The 17,989-nt window shown below is 34.7% G+C and overlaps 5 protein-coding genes across 7 annotated transcripts; 3 read left to right on the top strand and 2 right to left on the bottom strand.

Annotated features, from left to right (window-relative positions):
• Window positions 1-1,448: 1,448 nt before the first annotated feature.
• LOC17878827 (peroxisomal (S)-2-hydroxy-acid oxidase GLO5) lies at window positions 1,449-4,105 on the bottom strand. Of its 2 annotated transcripts, XM_023778625.1 has the most exons (12): window positions 4,000-4,105; window positions 3,696-3,852; window positions 3,466-3,590; window positions 3,253-3,299; window positions 3,090-3,167; window positions 2,891-3,015; window positions 2,745-2,811; window positions 2,597-2,659; window positions 2,428-2,497; window positions 2,230-2,330; window positions 2,029-2,133; window positions 1,673-1,861 (listed from the first exon to the last, which is right to left on the bottom strand). In XM_023778625.1, the coding sequence occupies exons 2-12, from the start codon at window positions 3,830-3,832 to the stop codon at window positions 1,673-1,675; spliced, it is 1,107 nt and encodes a 368-aa protein (XP_023634393.1). In that variant the 5' UTR covers window positions 3,833-3,852; window positions 4,000-4,105. The 2 variants fall into 2 exon arrangements, with proteins under 2 accessions (XP_006283965.1, XP_023634393.1); XM_006283903.2 differs by lacking the exon at window positions 4,000-4,105 and having other exon boundaries at window positions 1,449-1,861; window positions 3,696-3,832.
• Window positions 4,106-5,309: 1,204 nt separating this feature from the next.
• LOC17879303 (protease Do-like 5, chloroplastic) lies at window positions 5,310-7,082 on the top strand. The gene is made up of 8 exons (XM_023779493.1): window positions 5,310-5,636; window positions 5,725-5,859; window positions 5,950-6,012; window positions 6,105-6,194; window positions 6,283-6,405; window positions 6,498-6,585; window positions 6,666-6,740; window positions 6,855-7,082. The coding sequence occupies exons 1-8, from the start codon at window positions 5,349-5,351 to the stop codon at window positions 6,959-6,961; spliced, it is 969 nt and encodes a 322-aa protein (XP_023635261.1). The 5' UTR covers window positions 5,310-5,348; the 3' UTR covers window positions 6,962-7,082.
• On the bottom strand, window positions 7,041-8,117 carry LOC17878079. Of its 2 annotated transcripts, none has more exons than XM_006285600.2 (2): window positions 8,021-8,117; window positions 7,041-7,613 (listed from the first exon to the last, which is right to left on the bottom strand). In XM_006285600.2, the coding sequence occupies exon 2, from the start codon at window positions 7,570-7,572 to the stop codon at window positions 7,243-7,245; it is 330 nt and encodes a 109-aa protein (XP_006285662.1). In that variant the 5' UTR covers window positions 7,573-7,613; window positions 8,021-8,117; the 3' UTR covers window positions 7,041-7,242. The 2 variants fall into 2 exon arrangements, with proteins under 2 accessions (XP_006285662.1, XP_023635262.1); XM_023779494.1 differs by having other exon boundaries at window positions 7,041-7,632; window positions 8,021-8,096.
• Window positions 8,118-8,398: 281 nt separating this feature from the next.
• LOC17878209 (KH domain-containing protein At4g18375) lies at window positions 8,399-10,831 on the top strand. Its single transcript, XM_023778082.1, is given in 5 exon segments — window positions 8,399-8,405; window positions 9,378-9,634; window positions 9,729-9,764; window positions 9,766-10,242; window positions 10,341-10,831. Coding segments are annotated over 5 exon segments (1,089 nt in total). The 3' UTR covers window positions 10,653-10,831.
• A 1,964-nt stretch (window positions 10,832-12,795) lies between these two features.
• Window positions 12,796-14,784, top strand: LOC17879466 (F-box protein At4g18380). The gene is made up of 2 exons (XM_006283749.2): window positions 12,796-14,154; window positions 14,373-14,784. Exon 1 carries the CDS (start codon window positions 12,928-12,930, stop codon window positions 14,119-14,121), a length of 1,194 nt encoding a protein of 397 aa, XP_006283811.2. The 5' UTR covers window positions 12,796-12,927; the 3' UTR covers window positions 14,122-14,154; window positions 14,373-14,784.
• The last annotated feature ends 3,205 nt before the right edge of the window (window positions 14,785-17,989 follow it).

Below are 17,989 nucleotides of genomic sequence, written 5' to 3'. Positions count from 1 at the left end.
CGAATGGGTTTAGATTATATAATTTGGCTTTCTTCGGGTACGCATCGTACGTAGAGAAACATACGTTTGAAAGATAGCTCAGAATTAACATATTCTTGAACAAAATAACATTATATTCTAAAAAAGAAAAATAAGCAAATTACCCGGAATACAAATATGTAAAGGAAATTAAAAAAAAAAAAAAATCTGGTTGCATGCATCTTCATCATACAAACACAGAAACACTCGTTACTTGTGCTTTGATATTATGCGACATGGCCTTATTATTATTATGCGATTATGGTGTGTTTATACTTCACGTAATTGCCTAACACTTGGTTATTATGTTATGTACTTATGTTAATGACGGATTTGACAATAAAATATCCGCCATCAAACATTATATGAACTAATTAAGATCCTGATTAATACGGATAAATAATTGGACCATAATATTTCAAGGATAACGTTTTATTGGGTAGATGGTCTTATGGCGTGTTTAATAATATAATCTCGACGTTTGTTTCGAATTGTTATCTTATAATGTAGTAATATAGATGCTATAATATATGAGTTCTGATTAGGATCATTTGCGTTCATGCATTGACTCTGTATATATAGAAACTTAGCTGTCCTAGTCTACAGAAGATGACTGATGCAATGACGAAACAGTAGAAATGACGATGAGAGAATCAGACGTAGATTTTCTCGTACGTACTTACATATATATACAGATAAAACACACGAAACCAGCAAAAGACTGTTGAATATTCCCATAGATTCCGAAGTGTTTCGATCAATTTACAAATGATGGGCAACGTGTTTGTGGTATTAAGTGAAGCCACGTCTGTATAATTGTATAGCTTAGTTAATACTATATACCGTAAAAGCGTATGTAGTGGCCAGCCATATAAAGCCGATATGTTATGTACATATTTATGTCTTTATATATGGATACAATCGGTGGGATTGTCAGATGAATGTGCGATGGTGATGATGTCATGGACCTCATGGTTTTTTACAAACGTTGCATGGCTAAATGCTACACGTACGTACGTTGTAACCATTTCGTTTTCGATCATCCAAGATTATTTGGACCCAAATTGTTGTTATTTATTGATGGTCGTCATCTTAAAACAAATAGTTTATACAGTGAAGGTATTACCCATGTATATATTTCATCATTTCTGTTATGTTCCATATGTGTAGTTCCGATTCAGAAACGTCTCGAACCTACGTTATCAAAAGTAACAAAGAAAAAAAACAAACTTTTAATTCATGCACAAAGTCAAAGTTCTATTTGGAGGTAATAAAAAATTCATTTGAATTCGGATACTACAAAACATATTGAGGTTGAATGAAGCTATTTGTTGCTAGTATATAATCTAGTATGTATAAGTAACTAGAATTAAATATGATTTTATCACATTTTAAGGAAAAGTACAATCTAAAAGTTGAAATCCGAAGACTCAATTATCAAACGCCTGTTCCTCAACTTACATATATGTAGTTCTTCTTACCATCTTTATTGAACTAAAGCTACAAAATCTCTCATATCAAATTCTTTTACTTAAATGGAAGTATAAATCGATTATAAAGTTGGATATGTGACTACATTATTGGATTACAAATTCAAACATCCTTCTCTCTTTTCTTTTGATTGATGAGTTCAAAAAGAAGTGGATAAGATTCCCTAGAGCTTGGCCGGGAGGTAATGAGGAGTGTCCCAATCGGTCTTGATGTGGTTACGGCTGATCTCTCTCAGGGAACGGCAGCCACTTAGTGCCATTGTAAGCTCAAACTCGTCTCTCAGCATTTGTAGCATCTTCCTCACTCCCGCTTCTCCATGCGCTGCAAGCGAGAACAAGCTCGGCCTCCCGACCTAATCAAACAAGAGTAATTGCATATACATGTCATGTGGGATATCATATGGTCTGTGAGAGTACTCCTATGCATCAATGATATATAACCATGCAATTTTTTGAAAATAGTGAGAGAAGCAGGGGAATATTACAAGAGCTAAGAGAGTATGTGATGATATGAACTTACAAAGACACCTGAAGCACCAAGAGCCAATGCCTTGAAGACATCGGTTCCACGGCGAACCCCACCATCAAGAAAAACCGGTATGCGACCCTCCACGGCTTTTACTACCTGCGATTTTGCTTGATTTTATCAATGAAGAGAGCTGAAACCTTTATTTGAAAACAGATTTCAATCTAGATCCACTTAAAGGTTAAATGTAACAACCTCTTCCAGGGCCATTATAGTTGCAGGGACATAATCCAGCTGACGTGCTCCGTGGTTAGAGACTATTATCCCTGCAGCTCCATATTCAACAGCAATTCTTGCTGCCAAATTTTCAAAAGAATCAGAGGAATTTTCCTAACATTGTGAAAGTTTTAAGTAAAGATTGATGCAGATTTTCTCATTTTTAGTGTCTCTTACCATCCTCAGCTGTGATAACACCTTTGACAAGAATTGGCAAGCTTGTAATAGATTGGAGCCATGTTATATCCTGTAAGAAGAAAATACACAGCGAAACGAAGCCAAGACTATCATGTTTCTGAATCTTGGAATGGGAAAACAAAGAGTTGATCTTGTCACATTTTCTGACCTTCCAGCTAAGTGACTGATCAACTTGACCAGCAACATATGAAGCTAGCCCTGAGTCATTGGTCTGCAATTTTCAACAGAGCAAAACAACAATTTTTAGTATTGAGCTATTAGATGATTGATTCAAGTTTTTTTATAAGTCTTATGACCTTGTCTATCTTCCCAAGATCCAACCCTTCGAAGTTCTTCAATGTCAGACCTCGAGGAAGCGCAAATCTGCAAGATAAAACCATCACGAAAACCGAAAGATTTAACGAACAAATTGGTTTTATTTGATGGTATGACGATTCATCACCTGTTTTTGATGTCAGATTCTCTTCTTCCAAGCCTAGGAGTGTCCACAGTTAAAGCAATCGCTTTGAATCCAGCTTTTTCAGCTCTTTTAACAAGCTGTCTAACCACATTCCTATCCTTATACACCTGAATCAAGAGAACAGACAGTTGACTCAAAGCCAAAAATTCAAAAACAAACAAGTAGATATTCTGAAACTTACATATAGCTGGAAAAACCGTATCCCGGGTCCTGTAGAAGCAACTTCCTCAACACTACTAGTAGCCCATGAAGATAAAGTCTGATAACATCAAAGAACACAGAAAATGAATACATAAAGTAGATATCCAATCAAGTGAAAGAGACAGAGACAAAGAATTCAAAACCATGATTGTTCCAGCAGCAGAAGTAGCTCTTGCGGTTGCAAGCTCGCCTACAACGATAACAAAACCACTTACCATAGTGAACTTAACGTCTTTAACAATACAATAATCTAAGCTAAATAAAAGGCTTGTCCTTGACAAAGAAGAGACACTCAAGATTGGTTTTTTTTTTTTGGTTACAGTCACAACACAACTCTAGAAAGACTTATCACTTACCATCAGGATGAGCCATTTTCTGCATAGCTGTAGGAGCAACCATGATTGGCATAGAGATGTTAAACCCTAAAACCGTAGTGCTCACGTCAATCTTGCTTACATCGATAAGAATCCGAGGCCTGAATCTGTTTTCCAACTCATAAAACAAACACAAAACACAATTAAATTCCACAGAAAAATACAAAGTCAAACTATAAAAAAAGATATATTCTTTGGTTTGTTTCTCTTACAAGATCCTAGAGAAGGCGTTACGATTCTCTTGAAGAGTCCACTGATCCTCTGCACCAGATGCATAATAATCATAAACCATCTTTGGCAATTTCTCCTTTGCTATCTTCTCATACTCCATCACGTTTGTTATCTCCATTTCTAAATCAGTTCAAAATCCTGAATTCAACAGTAGAAGAAGTATGTAATCAAAAGAATCATAAAAAACTAATCCAGATTCTAAAAACCAGAGGATCTACACTCGTTGGATTTTCGATCTACAATCAAATGAACGATCATGAACGAGAGAAGCAACACAGAGCTTACCTTAGACTCTTAGAGGCCTAGAGCGAAGCGACTTGGTCTTCTTCTCGTGAAGGTGGCGAAGAAAAAATTGTTGAATAGAATATTACTGATATGGACACAATCATAATAAGTCACCAAGAAACATACGTCTCTCTCTGTGTCTGTGTAAAATAAAATAAACATTTTGTCAGTGTGTGTGATTGTCACATGATTGGGTCCGTTCCCAAGAAAATTACTTAGCTCCATATTGGGCTTTTTTTATCATTTTACAAAACATAGTTAATTCCCGGCCCGTTTAAGACCCATTACCATAACCAAAATTAGACATTTGTTTTGGCTCTAATTTTGTGAAACAGTATAGATTTTTTTTTTTTTTTTTTTTTTAATTCATGTTAGGAGATGCAATGATAAATTTATGACATTTGGACATCCCACATCTTTTTGTTTCAATTTGTTTTTTATTGTTGTTAATTATGTTCATTATTAGTGTCATATGGTGAATCTACTTAACCTCTAGTTCCTTTACTTGCGTCATGTTCCTCATTATTAGTATCTTTTTTTTTACTGTGATTGCAAGTTTTTGTAGTACCTATCTCTACTAGAGATGGATGAGAATTTTTTTTTTTTTTTTGATAAACCCGATCGGCTGATCCGGTCAGCTTTGGGAGGATCACACCGAAGTGCTACAATGTGGACTCGTCGCCAATACCTAGGTGTTGGGCTACCACATCGCCTGAATCCAGATTAACGCTTTCCGACTAATGCCCGGGGGTAATCAGGCCGCCTGCATTTCTGATTACCAGGTAAACCAATTGGGCCTAAGCCCAACTGACAGACTTCCCACAAAGATAGTGTTAACAGCAAAGTGGAGAATCGAACCCAGGTTGTGGGAGTTGCACCCTTCCTCCAAGCTCTCCTACCACCAGCCCACTACCTCTTGGGCAGATGGATGAGAATTATAATTGAGCTTTCATCAAAGCTCATGCATGACTCTCCCACCTTTTCTCATCAAAACAAAAACATAGGTGATGGCTAATGAATTATCTTTGGATTCAATCGTCTCATGGAGCCACAGAGAAACAAGAGTTTCTATCCTCCTTAAAGAGTTCATTGTGATTCTCTGCACAAGATTATGCAAACCAACCAAATCATGAGCCAATCTATAGTAACAATGTCACATTACATATGTGTGCTTGTCACGTGATGGTTAATATACCCGAAAATTAATCCGGTTAACAAAATTATTTTTGTCACAGAACCATTTCCGGTTTAACTAGAACCAAACCGAAATTTTATTCTCTCTGCCTTATCATCTCTGAGTGGAAGTTTGAGTAAGAGCCATTGTAGGAGAGCTTTGAGAAGAAGAAGCCATGGCTATGGCTCTTGCTTCTTCTAAAGTTTCCTCCTCAATCTATCATACTTCAACTCCATTCAATCGGTCAAATTTAGTGTTAGCTTGCTCGGGTTCGAATCAAGTAGACATCGTTGATCGGAGAAGAAGAATCATGATCTTCGGTTCGAGTTTGGCACTCGCGTCGACTCTGCTTCCGTCCAATCTTCAGATATTTCCGGTGGAGTCTGCGATCGCATTGGAGCAATTGAAGGAAAAAGAAGATGAGCTTGAGGAAGAAGAAGAGAGAAATGTCATTCTCTTCCAGGTTTTGCCTTATTTTCCCTTCAGAAGCTTTTTTTTCTTTTGGTATCTCTGATTTAAAAAGATTTCAAATCTTACTTTTTTTTTTACAGAAAACTTCGCCGTCTGTTGTTTACATTGAAGACATTGAGCTGCCCAAAACGTCTTCTGGTGATTTTAGTGATGAGGAAAATGCAAAGATCGAAGGCACAGGTTCAGGCTTCGTTTGGGATAAGCTTGGTCACATTGTAAGCTAATTCTTCTTCCGTGCTCATGTTTGTGGCTCTGAAATCTGAATCCTGGCAAAACAATGAAAGTTTGTTTCTTGTACAATGTAGGTGACAAACTATCATGTCATTGCCAAGTTAGCTACAGATCAGCTTGGTTCACAACGTTGTAAGGTCTCCATCTTCTTTTCCATTCAATAGTAGATAAAAGTCACAAAGCCAAGCCAAGTAACTTAAGAGACAATCACAGTTTGGTTGTTGTTTAGGTCTCTCTAGTTGATGCTACCGGGACAAGATTTACCAAGGACGGGAAAATTGTGGGTCTTGATCCAGATAATGATCTAGCTGTGTTGAAGGTAAATCTTAGACAAGGATGTTGCATATTTCACTGAGACCATTTGAATGAACATTACTTTACCTCTTTTTATCTACTGTAATGTACAGATTGAAACCGAGGGACGCGAATTAATACCTGTTGTTCTCGGTACCTCCAATGACCTACGCGTAGGTCAAAATTGCTTTGCGATCGGGAATCCATATGGATATGAAAACACTTTGACAATAGGGGTAAGAGTAATAAGGTCCTGAGTTTTTGTATATAACAGCACTCGAGTCTAAACATCTCACTTGAAAGTGGACTGTTATCATGGGGGTTGTAGGTAGTGAGTGGGTTGGGAAGAGAGATACCTTCACCTAATGGGAAAAGTATTCGAGAAGCTATCCAAACAGATGCTGATATTAACTCTGGTAATTCACAAACGTCTATCAATTTTCTCATTTCATTCAGTTTTTTATGAAAACTGCAATTTCTTCGTTATGTAATACAGGAAATTCTGGCGGGCCATTGCTTGATTCTTTTGGCCATACCATAGGCGTAAACACTGCCACATTCACTCGAAAAGGTGGAACGAGAGATCTTTTACCAAATCTTAAAACACAACTATAACTCTGTTCTTTGATTCGATATTTCTGCCGACACGAATAACATACTGAAGTGAACAATTTTTGTGTTGCAGGGAGTGGTATGTCTTCTGGTGTCAACTTTGCTATTCCCATTGACACAGTTGTCCGAACAGTACCCTACCTCATTGTGTATGGAACAGCTTACAGAGACAGATTCTGAAGAAGAAAACACATCTTTGAGTTTTTTTTATATTGTTGTTTCATAATACACTCTGTAAACTTTCAGACTCCTGTCTCTCTAAATGTAAATATAAAAGTTTCCTGAGTTTCCAATGTATGTATACATTTTTCTTCACAAAAACATATGAATCAATGAGCATACAAGTACATGGAATAGAGTTTTGATTTTGAGCATGATGAAGAGACCAAATCCATGATAACATTTGGATACACATTGATGACATTTAGGATGATTCTCTCATGAAGTCTTAAAAGGAGGCTCTACGCTTTCAGCTGAATCAATGAAAGCTGTTCCTCGATAGAGCAATCAACATGGCAAGATGTCCTGCAAGAGGAAGGGATTAAGATCATACCAAGACAACGCTGTTCAGTAGGCGAAGGAGACGATCTTCTTATGCTACGGTACTCCACAGTGTCTTGGAGAATTATGTTTCCTTGCTTGTCAATACAATGGAAATTGCCAAGGAAGAATCTCCCGTCTTTGACTCCCACTAGCATCTGACGGAACAAGAGCTTCCTCACTCGTGCTATCGGATCTAAATCAGAGGTTGACGGAACAATGTTGGTGCTTCTCTCGGCTTCTTGTTCCATTCCCAACAACTGGCTTCTTAATCTTGTTATATACTTCTATTCTTGAAACCCAAAAACAAGCTAAAACATCAATAACACATAATGGGAACAATCAAAAGTTTGAAGAAATAGAATATAGAGTAGCATTCGAATCCTATAAGATGTAATTAACCAAAGTTCTAAACTTTTTAACACCCATGCTCTGAAACTCTTAGATGCATCTGGTTCTTGGCTCAATTCATTCAAATAGGCTACTTCCGGAATCTAAAAGTCTATATAGTTACCACACATATGAACCAAAAGCCAATTAATAATTTTCCCAGGAAAAATCCTAATTCACAACTTTCGAGTCTAGCAATGCAAACAAAAGTACGGGAAACAAAAAAGATTTGACATTGATGAAGCAAATTCATAATTATCAATGCCCTATACAAGAATCAGAAGAGGAAGTTGGGGATAGAAATCAAACCTTAGGGCTTTCTTACTTCGGTTTTTTCGATTACAGAGTTTTTCTTATTTTTTATGACTGACCCGAGAGAAGAAGCTCAAAAACAAAAGGCACATAATTATTGCGTGGCCTTTGTACTTTTAAAAAATTTTGTTTTCATCCTTTTTGACTTTTGATGTAAATTTAAACCATGTGGTTACAATGAAAAAAATTAAAATGTCGAAAGATGAAGTTTATTTTTCTAATTTTCAATTAGAAATGTAATTGAACTATCACTTTAAAGGATAGTCAATTTCAAAATAAATAAAAATACAGGTTTGGTCTTAGATCATCCACAATGGGAGAGACTCTTTGTGGGTTCTTTGCAATTTTTTTAATATAATTTTTGAAAAAATTGAGATGAAGAGTTTGTGATGGGGTTTTTAAATTTATTGTGTTTCAATGGTAAGAATCTTTAGGTTCTTTAATTTTTTTTTAATTATTAATTTTTTTAATGATTGTATTTTATTACTTTTTAAATAAACATGACTTTTAAAAACATTACATTACATAACATAGAAACAAATATATAAAAAAATTCGATATGATCGTCGAAAGTTTGATTAAATGCGTCATTCATCATATCTTGGAGATTATTAAGTGAAGAAGAAGAAAACATTTTCTTGTTTAGGAATATTTAATAAGAAATGTTTAATAAGAATAGAAGAAAAAATTGGAAATGTTTAATAATAAGAAAAAATTGGGAATGTTTAATAAGAAGAAAAAATGTGTTTATGAAGCAGCGATTTCAACGAGGAGAGAGAAGAGAAAGAAAAATGAATTGTTTTGCTCTTTTTTTTTCTTTTTATATTTTTACCATCAACCAATATATGATCGCCACGTCACCGCCTCTTCCACTTATTAAAAGCTCCTAAAGAGGAGTCGGTTCTCTTTAATAACTGCTGTTATTCATTTATTTTTAATCGAATCTGGCCTAAAGAACCTCATAAACATCTTCCGTTGAGGTTGCTCTTAGAATCCAGAATCGAAGAATCGCCTCTTCCGTCATCATCCTCCGAAGAGTTGTCTCCGACCAATCTCAAAGTTGTTTCTTTTCACCTCGGAGAATCTCTGTATGAAATCTCTCCCATTGTCTTACTAACTTTTTATAGATACTTTCGTATGTCTTGTTTCCTTCTTTTAAAATTTCCAAACTCTTATGATCTTCAAAATTGAACACATTTGTCGCTTTTATTTTCCCAGTGAAACAATTTTGCACTTAAGTAGCCTTAATTTTAATAGTTCTCAGCTAAAGTTTGGTCCTTTGCGTGCTTTTTAGTCACCATTTGGTCTCATTCTGTTTCCAGGTTCTAAATCCTTGACACTAACGATGGTTGAGCGCAAGATGCTCTTCTTAAAGTCCATGAGGCAATTGTAGCTAGTGCTGGAGAGAATTCTAAGATAGATAGAATTAGAGATGATAAGCAGGAATGCCGTCTTTTAGTACCGTCTAGTCAATGTTCTAGTGTGATTGGTAAGGCTGGTTCGAACATTAAGAGGATTAGAAGTAGAACTCAAGCTAGTGTTAAGGCTGTTTCCAAAGATGTTTCAGATCCTTCACACGCTTGTGCCATGGAATATGACAATATTGTTGTGGTTAGTATCTCAAATTTTCAAAGTTTTATTATGTATTTATTTGGCCTGTTTTTAGCTATTTGTATTGATGTATTCGTCTTTCTCTATCATATAGATATCTGGTGAGCCTGATTCCGTGAAGAAAGCACTTTTTTTCTGTTTCTGCAATCATGTACAAGATCAATCCTCGTGAACAGATTCCTCTAGATTCAAACAGCCAAAATGTTAAAGCTAGTAGTATAGTTACATCAGATCTTTCTAACTCTGTCTATCCTCAAACTGGATTTTACGCAAATCAGGATCATATTCTTCAGCACAAAGCGGGTGTTCCGTCATATTCCAATGCACTATCTGTATCTGACTCTCAAGGTTATGCAGAAACCGCTGCGAATCCAGTGCCTGTTTTTGCTTCTTCTCTCCCTGTGACTCATGGTTTTTATTTGTCTTCCAGAACAGAAGAGTTGGTTTTAAAAGTCGTGTGCCCTTTGACAAATATTACTCGTGTAATCGGGAGAGGAGGATCAACCATTAAAAATATAAGAGAAGCAAGCGGTTCTTGTATTGAGGTTAATGACTCAAGAACAAAGTGTGGTGATGATGAGTGTGTTATCATTGTCACTGCTACAGAGGTTTGGGTCTGCTTTTTATCTATCTTTTATTAATTATGTAGATATTGTTTATTTTGTTTGAGTACTCCGTTCCTATTTTTTGGTGTGTTTTTCTTCAGTCTCATGATGATATGAAGTCTATGGCTGTTGAAGCTGTTCTTCTGCTGCAAGAGTATATCAATGACGAGAATGCGGAAAACGTTGAGATGCAATTTCTTGTTCCTTCCAAGGTTATTGGATGTGTTATAGGGAAAAGTGGCTCAGTCATAAACAAAATCAGGAAAAGGACCAATGCTAATATACGTATCTCAAAAGGGAAGAAGGATGAACTTGTTGAGGTTATAATCCCTATTAAAGTTCAGATCTTTATTCTTCTGTTGCTTTGTACCTTCTCATCATCATTTATGCAAGGTTCTTGGTGTTTTCTTTAGAAAACTCTCTGCTATGAACAACAGTAGTCTTTAAAATCATCTTCAAGATCTCTAAAGAGATTCTGAAGTGAGTTTTTTTTTAATACCTTTTGTAATCTAATATTATTTGGAAAATCCATTTGTAAAAACAACCCGTGGAAGAGTTTTACGATACCTAAACTGTTTTATCATCTTCTTCTTATGAAACTCTGCTTCAACCTTAATCTCAGTCCTTTGACAATTCACAAATAAATCAATATGCATCTATTATCTATACAAGTACCTGAATTTGCGAACAAGCCTTATCGAGTTATCGTATATTCGTATGTATGTACGTAATTAAGTTTTTTTTTTGTTTTTGTAACTATATAAAAAAAGGATGAATATGTTTGTGTTGTGCACATGTACGTATTACGGATGATTACAAATACAAACATGTAATTGGTTGGGTCTACATTTTATATATATTCGTACGATCATAACGTAAAAGAAAATCAAAATGACTTTTGAGAATATATATAATATATAGTTAGAAAAAGACGATGATCTGGAAATCGTGTTACAAATATATAAAATTTAGCTGGATTTATTCGTTTAAATTATTTGAATTATGTATGATGCAAATGCAAGAGAAGTGTGTGTTGGTATTTAGGACGGAAGAATCTTAGATGTTTCATGATCATCTTTTATCGAGTTACGTTGCTGTTTTTTTTTGCATTTAATAGTCACATACTTTCTCTGTTGTACTCCATTATTATTTTGCATCTTATTTATAAGTTCCTAAATATTGTATTTTTATCATAAAATTTACACACCAAGATTTTACTTCTTTCTTTATTAACCTCAAGCTTTGTTTTATATTGAGAAATTCACTGATTTATTAGTGAACTTCAACAAATCCAAATGAAACTAAAAGTTTAGTACAATGTAAGAATTATGTGAGTTGATCGATGAATGATGGTATTTTGTACGGACGGACGACGCGGCGTTTTTACGTCGATGATGACCAAACCAAAAGGTGGAACCCCGGCGAGGCGTGCGAACGAAGAATAGACACATGACACGACGTGCATGTGACACCAATATCTGCGGCTTTCTTTCTTCTTCTTTTTTACTTCCTTGCTAAGTCTCTTCTTTCCCCCTATATTGATTGATTCAGATCTAAATTAATGCTCTGTACTGTGGCTATTCCAGATTTAACACATGACTTGTCCCATGCACTTTCGTATCTTCTTTCTTCCAATTATATATCATCTCTTCTAACTATAGTATTTTAATATCACAATTGAGGTTTGATTATAGTAATACTTAACAAGCTGTGCAAAGAATTTTAATGTATCCTTTGCTTATTCTCGGCAAACCCATTTTTCATTAGAACAAGACTTTTAAATCCAAGAATATAAGATAAATTTGCCATTCTCATATATTTTTCAAGAGATATGAAAGTTTTACCAACATATGTTATTATAATTACTATAATTTGTTTTTTTCATTTGGATCAAATATAATTATCGAACTTACTAAATAAAAAGAAAAAAGTTGAAGAAATGTCCTAGGAGAGTAGAGTAGAGGACTAGGCAAATCCAAATCATTCTCAAGAAATGACCTAACGACTTTGTTATCATGTGGTACAGCTAAGTTTGGAAGATCTTTTATTGAGTCATGCATGAGTGTATATTATTAATAATAATGCAAAATCCCATATCATCATCAATAATCATCATGCGATGCGAATGAACGAATCATATTTGTATATAAAATTATTATATAACTGTGTCTTCTCATCTAAATCCATATTTGATTATTGAACACCCACGAAGCATTCACAATTATTTATTTTTTGTGTTATTAATCATATATAGCTTATAATCAGTTCATGGTTTAACTTAAACCATTGGGGTATTGGTGGTAAGAAATCTGGTTAACCAAGATTAAAATTGTAAACCGGAACCAATACCTGGTTATCATCAATCAAGCAACCTTCCCATGCACTGTAACAAAACATTATTATATACACCTATGAACTCTAATCATTAATTTGTGTTAACTATCTGATTAAACTAATCAAATCTCTCTTCACGCGTCACACGCGCTTAATATAATTTATTTATTTATATATAAGTCAGTCTTTCAAACTACAGACAAAAAAAAAAAAAGAAAAAAACAAGTGGGGATCTCTTTCTCTCTAATTTTACTCTGCCTTCCATTTATATCCTTTTTCTTCTTCTCTAGATTCCTTCCACAAACCTCTCTCTCTCTCTCTAAGCTCTGTTATCTTCTTCTTCGATCTTCTCCAATGGCCATAACTCTCCGTTCATCAGATCCACTCTCCCGAATCCACCCCGAACCCGAACCGTTAAAACAACAAATCGACCACTTCGATCACCTCCCTGACTCGATCCTCCTCCTCATCTTCAACAACATCGGCGACGTCAAATCCCTTGGCCGTTGCTGCGTCGTCTCCAAGAGATTCCATTCCTTAATCCCTCAAGTCGAGAATGTCGTCGTTCGTGTCGATTGCGTTATCTCCGACGACGATGGTTCCTCTATCGTCTCTGATAAGCCTCGATCCGTTGCTTCCGTTGCCGCTACTCCTTTCTCTGCTCTCTATCGTCTTATGATTAAGCCGTTACAAGCTTTGGGTCAGTTCCTTAAACGCTCAGGTTCCGCTTCTTCTTCTTCTTCTTCGTCTTCGTCTTCTTCAGCTTCGTCGTCTTCTCCTTCCTCGTTGTTGATTAGTGGCGGTGGTGATGATGGTGAGATTGAACAAGGAGGTGTGACGCATCATTCTCCCACTCAGGTTTTGAAAAACTTCGATGAGATTCGGTTTCTTCGAATCGAGCTTCCTAGTGGTGAATTGGGTGTTGACGATGGTGTTTTGTTGAAATGGAGAGCTGAATTTGGCTCTACGCTTGAGAATTGTGTGATCCTCGGTGCTTCCTCTGTGATTCCGGCGACTAATTCCGATACTACCGTTGATCTGAGTAGCAGTAACAACAACGCGGTGGTGGAGGATAATGGAAGTATCCCTGAATCGTTTTACACAAACGGAGGGCTAAAGCTTCGTGTGGTATGGACTATAAGCTCTTTGATCGCTGCATCCGCGAGACATTACTTGTTGCAGCCGATTATAGCAGAGCATAAGACGCTTGATACTTTGGTGCTTACTGATGTCGATGGACAAGGAGTACTGTGTATGAATCGAGATCAGTTGGAAGAACTGAGGGTGAAACCATTGTCAGCTTCTTCGGCTTCTAAGAGGACTCTTGTGCCTGCTTTGAATATGAGGCTATGGTATGCTCCTACTTTGGAATTGCCCGATGGGACGGTCTTGAAAGGAGCTACGCTTGTGGCGATTAGACCCAGTGAGTCGAAGAAAGAGGTTTCTGATGTGTCTTGGGTTTCTTCTGCTTTTGATGAGCCTTATGGAGTAGCTGCTAAGATGCTGGTTAAGAGAAGGACTTATTGTCTTGAGATGAATTCGTTCTAAAAGCTGCAAGATTTCGCAAAAGTCGGATATAAGGTATGAAATATTGCGCATGAAAATCAAGTAATTTTGGGTATGATCAATTATGAGATTAAGTTCCTAATACAGTATGTGGCTGTTTCAAATGATTAGTATTATCAAAAAGATGAAACCTTTTGATTTAGCATTGATTGTAAAGACTGATAATTTAGGCTTTGGATAAGTTTCATTGTCACAAGTCAGAACCTTATTGTTGGTTCATCCGTGTTTGATAGGTGCATGTATCACAAAGGCTAACCAGGTTTTGAAAGAGACTACTACAATGCAGAAAGATAAGTTTTGTATGAAGTGTGACTAATGCTAGATTCACCAAATGGTGCTCAATGCTTGGTCTCTTGGAAGGTTCGGATTCCGTGTGCTTGGACACCGGTGAAACCCACATTCGCTGGCTGCTTTTTTTTGTTTCAGCTCGCAAAGCAATCGTGTAAGAAGAGCAAGTTTGTATCTTATAAAATCTTCAATGTGTTTTATTTTTCTTTCATTATTATGTGAATATAAAATTTGTAGGTAAGAGATACAGTTGCTTTGCTTTCTACTTGTTCTTTTGTATACTTCTCCCAAAGTTGTTATAAAAATAAAAAAAAATTGAGTAATGTAATAAGTACTACTTGTTCGTGATTCCTTTTACTTAATTTTCGTATTTTTGGCATTAATTTGTATTTTTATTTAATAAGTTATACATTTTAATACCAAAGGGGAAGAAGAGTGGTTCAGGACACTCAGGGACCAGTAACACTGTACCACCATTAGATTCGGGTTTGGTCCCAAAGCTAAATAAAAAAACTCTATATATTTTATTTTTTATATATATATCTAAATATTAATCTCTGCAATCTTCTCTATAATCTACCACGTTTGGTTACAAATGTTTTGCACTTTCTGTAAATCGAATGATTTAAAAGCCAATTACATGCAACTTGGTCTAAATCCGGCGATGCTTAATATTGAGAATGATATTTTCTTTGTTAATTCGGCTTTACATTGATTGATTACATAAGCATATCACATGACAAGAAGGATTATAAATGTAAAAGATGTTGAATCTGTTTGAAAGATATTGGATACTTCAAGAAGGAAGAGCCCACTTGTTCACTTTCGGGCAGGCAAAAAAGTTTGTAATTGGGATGAAATTATTGTACCCTTTTAGCCAACTTTTTTGACAACCAAAATTATAATTACTTAATGGAAATTTTCAGTGGACATTGAATGATGATAATGTAGAGAATGAATGTCACAATAGTGTTTTATTTATTTATTTCAAATCAATAGTATAATATTTCGTAATAATATATGATGAAAACTTTATTTATCAGATACGTTTGCACAACACTTTTTACCATTAAAATATATAATTTACAGAAAACAAAAATGATACGCTTTATAATTTGTTATCTAAGTGAGACTTTAATCTTTGTAATCTTTTTTCTTCTAAAAACAGAATTTCACTTTGTTATAAACTACCAGTAAAGTCGTATATTCCTGAACGCGCGTCAAATTATGAAGACTACTAAGTCTACAAATAACAAATATTCATATAGTTTTGATAATCTGGTGACGAATGAAAGTTATAAAATGATTAATGAATTCTATATACAAATTGTATATTCACTAAACAAAGATTAAGAACATGCCTCCAACCAAACTTAGTTTTGTCATTTCCACTTTATGGTGACATTTGTAAGATTCAAGCATTGCTTAACCTTAGGGTTAGGCATTGCTTAACACTCGAACAAATCACCCATTTATCGTTTGCAAACGATACATTTAATTTTCTATGCTTTAAGTATAATAAACCAAACGCAGCATCATCATCTATGGTAAAAAAAAAAAGATAGATAATGTACATTATCTTCCTCTCTTAATCAGTTTCATTATATTTACGAATAAATCTGACTGAATATAATTATAAAGGTATAACAAGGGAACGAAGAGAGACAATAATAGGCACTAAAAGGTGTTTAGAGGAAAAAATAAATAAAAAGATGATTATAAAGTTTCCCGAACATTAAGGCTCTTTCTCTCCCAAAAGCACATATAATACATGAATTGATATGAATATATTATACCAAAATCTAGAAAATGACCCCTCCACCACTCTTCAGAGCAAAACTGTGTGTAATTCAAAATGAAAACATTATATAAAAAAATTGGTATAGTTAAAATATCTCAATTAGAAACATCGGTTATCTTTATAATATGACGACGAACCTCTTATGTTTAATTTGTAAATAAGCTTGGGAAGGTTGAAACACATCAACCATCTATATTAGCTATATGTTTTTTACCTTTATGTTTTGGTTTAAAAACAGCCATGTTCACACACTGGTTAGTCTGGTTTGTGGTAAATGTCGTGAAACTTGCTAATTATGTAGACGTAATAGAGTCAACAAAGGTTGTTTGTTTTGACTTAAAAGAGGGATACGTGGACGACATGCTAATAAGATTTGGGTTATCATAATACAATCAACAATGTGTAAAACTAAGAGCTATATATAAGTTTCTAAAACGAGGTTCGGGATTATAAAAGGCCTATTTCTTTCCAGCCCATTGGAGTCCAAATGATCTTCGTCCAAAGAAACCACAAGAGATCGTAGAATAGTTTTTTTTGTAAAAATTCTGTTTAGTATTCTAAAGATATATGGGCCAATGTTCTAAATTATCAGTTTATATAGTCTTACTAGCTTCTACAACTACTATGTAAAAAATTGAATTCTGATTTGTTTTGTGGGGTGAATTCTGATTTGTTTGTCTTTACAATGAGTCAATGACCCACCAAATAAAGTTTATTTTTTGGTTTTGTTTTCAATCTTTAAATCATTATAAACGTGATAAAAACTTACAAAATTCATAATAATAAATAATATGGATGGACCATTTAATTTGACTCATTCAATAAGAAGATGCAGAGAAGATTTTATCAATTCAAACAATAAAGTGTGCGCGGTGAACAGAGACGATATCAAATGCATTGGAACTTGGAAACACCAATTCATAAATCTATGGAAGTCAACAAAAAAAAAAACCAAAGTTGAAACTGCAATATTAATATGTATTGTTTCTCATGTCTTTTTAAAAAAAAAACTGGTTTATTGTTTCTAATGTTTTTTAGGCCAATATAAAGCTTCTTTCAATCAAATGTTTTTTTGTTTTGAGAATATTACTTTCTCACTTTTGGGAAATTACTTGAAGATACCTAATCCTCAAAACACATGAATCACAAGATAAACATCTTTACTCTAATTCCCAAAACCACACGCAAAAAGTTGAAAGGTTTCTGAAATAATATATAAAATTATGAAACAACTAAAAAATAATGAATTTTAATAATAGTTTGTCTAGTACCCTAAAAGATGGGTTAGCCCCATGTGGGTGCAGAAGAAGAAGATCAAGTAGCCCCATAAAAGAAAAAAAGTTGAAAAGAAAAACTTAAAATAATATACAAACAGATCATGAAAATTTGGGAATAGCCATTGTTGAAGACAACAGCTGTCAAAATGAAACAAGATATATAATCATATCTATAGATTAAAAGATTAGATTATAAAAACAAAATACTCATAGAGACAGAAAGAAAGAGATGAGAGAGATGCTAAGGAAGAAGGGAACCAAACATAGAGCACAACAGGAGACATCTCATCATTTTATTTTTATTTCACTCTCTTCAATGCATTATTATGGCCTTACCCATTGTTTTTACAGTTCATAATTATTTATTTCTCTTATCAATATGTATATCAATTTTATTTTTCAAAGTTTCTTTGTCTCTTCACTTAATTTTTTCTGTATTTACTTCATCTTCTGATATTTGATTTGATTCAATCTAGTATCCTTA

The sequence above is a fragment of the Capsella rubella genome, unplaced genomic scaffold (assembly GCF_000375325.1).
Source record: "Capsella rubella cultivar Monte Gargano unplaced genomic scaffold, Caprub1_0 scaffold_7, whole genome shotgun sequence".
NCBI classification, from domain to species: Eukaryota; Viridiplantae; Streptophyta; class Magnoliopsida; order Brassicales; family Brassicaceae; genus Capsella; species Capsella rubella.
The sequence above is the reverse complement of the archived record's forward strand: the minus strand, read 5'-3'. Positions and strand labels throughout refer to the sequence as shown.

Bases quoted from the DNA above. Each gene is read 5' to 3' on its own strand.
- LOC17878079 (XM_006285600.2), bottom strand. From the start codon at position 7,572: ATGGAACAAGAAGCCGAGAGAAGCACCAACATTGTTCCGTCAACCTCT.
- LOC17879466 (XM_006283749.2), top strand. From the start codon at position 12,928: ATGGCCATAACTCTCCGTTCATCAGATCCACTCTCCCGAATCCACCCC.
- LOC17878827 (XM_023778625.1), bottom strand. From the start codon at position 3,832: ATGGAGATAACAAACGTGATGGAGTATGAGAAGATAGCAAAGGAGAAA. The intron at 3,591-3,695 runs GTAAGAGAAACA...GTTGGAAAACAG, and splicing joins AACGCCTTCTCTAGGATCTT to ATTCAGGCCTCGGATTCTTA. The intron at 3,300-3,465 runs GTAAGTGATAAG...TTATCGTTGTAG, and splicing joins GAAAATGGCTCATCCTGATG to GCGAGCTTGCAACCGCAAGA.
- LOC17879303 (XM_023779493.1), top strand. From the start codon at position 5,349: ATGGCTATGGCTCTTGCTTCTTCTAAAGTTTCCTCCTCAATCTATCAT. The intron at 6,586-6,665 runs GTAATTCACAAA...TATGTAATACAG, and splicing joins AGATGCTGATATTAACTCTG to GAAATTCTGGCGGGCCATTG. The intron at 6,741-6,854 runs GTGGAACGAGAG...TTTGTGTTGCAG, and splicing joins TGCCACATTCACTCGAAAAG to GGAGTGGTATGTCTTCTGGT.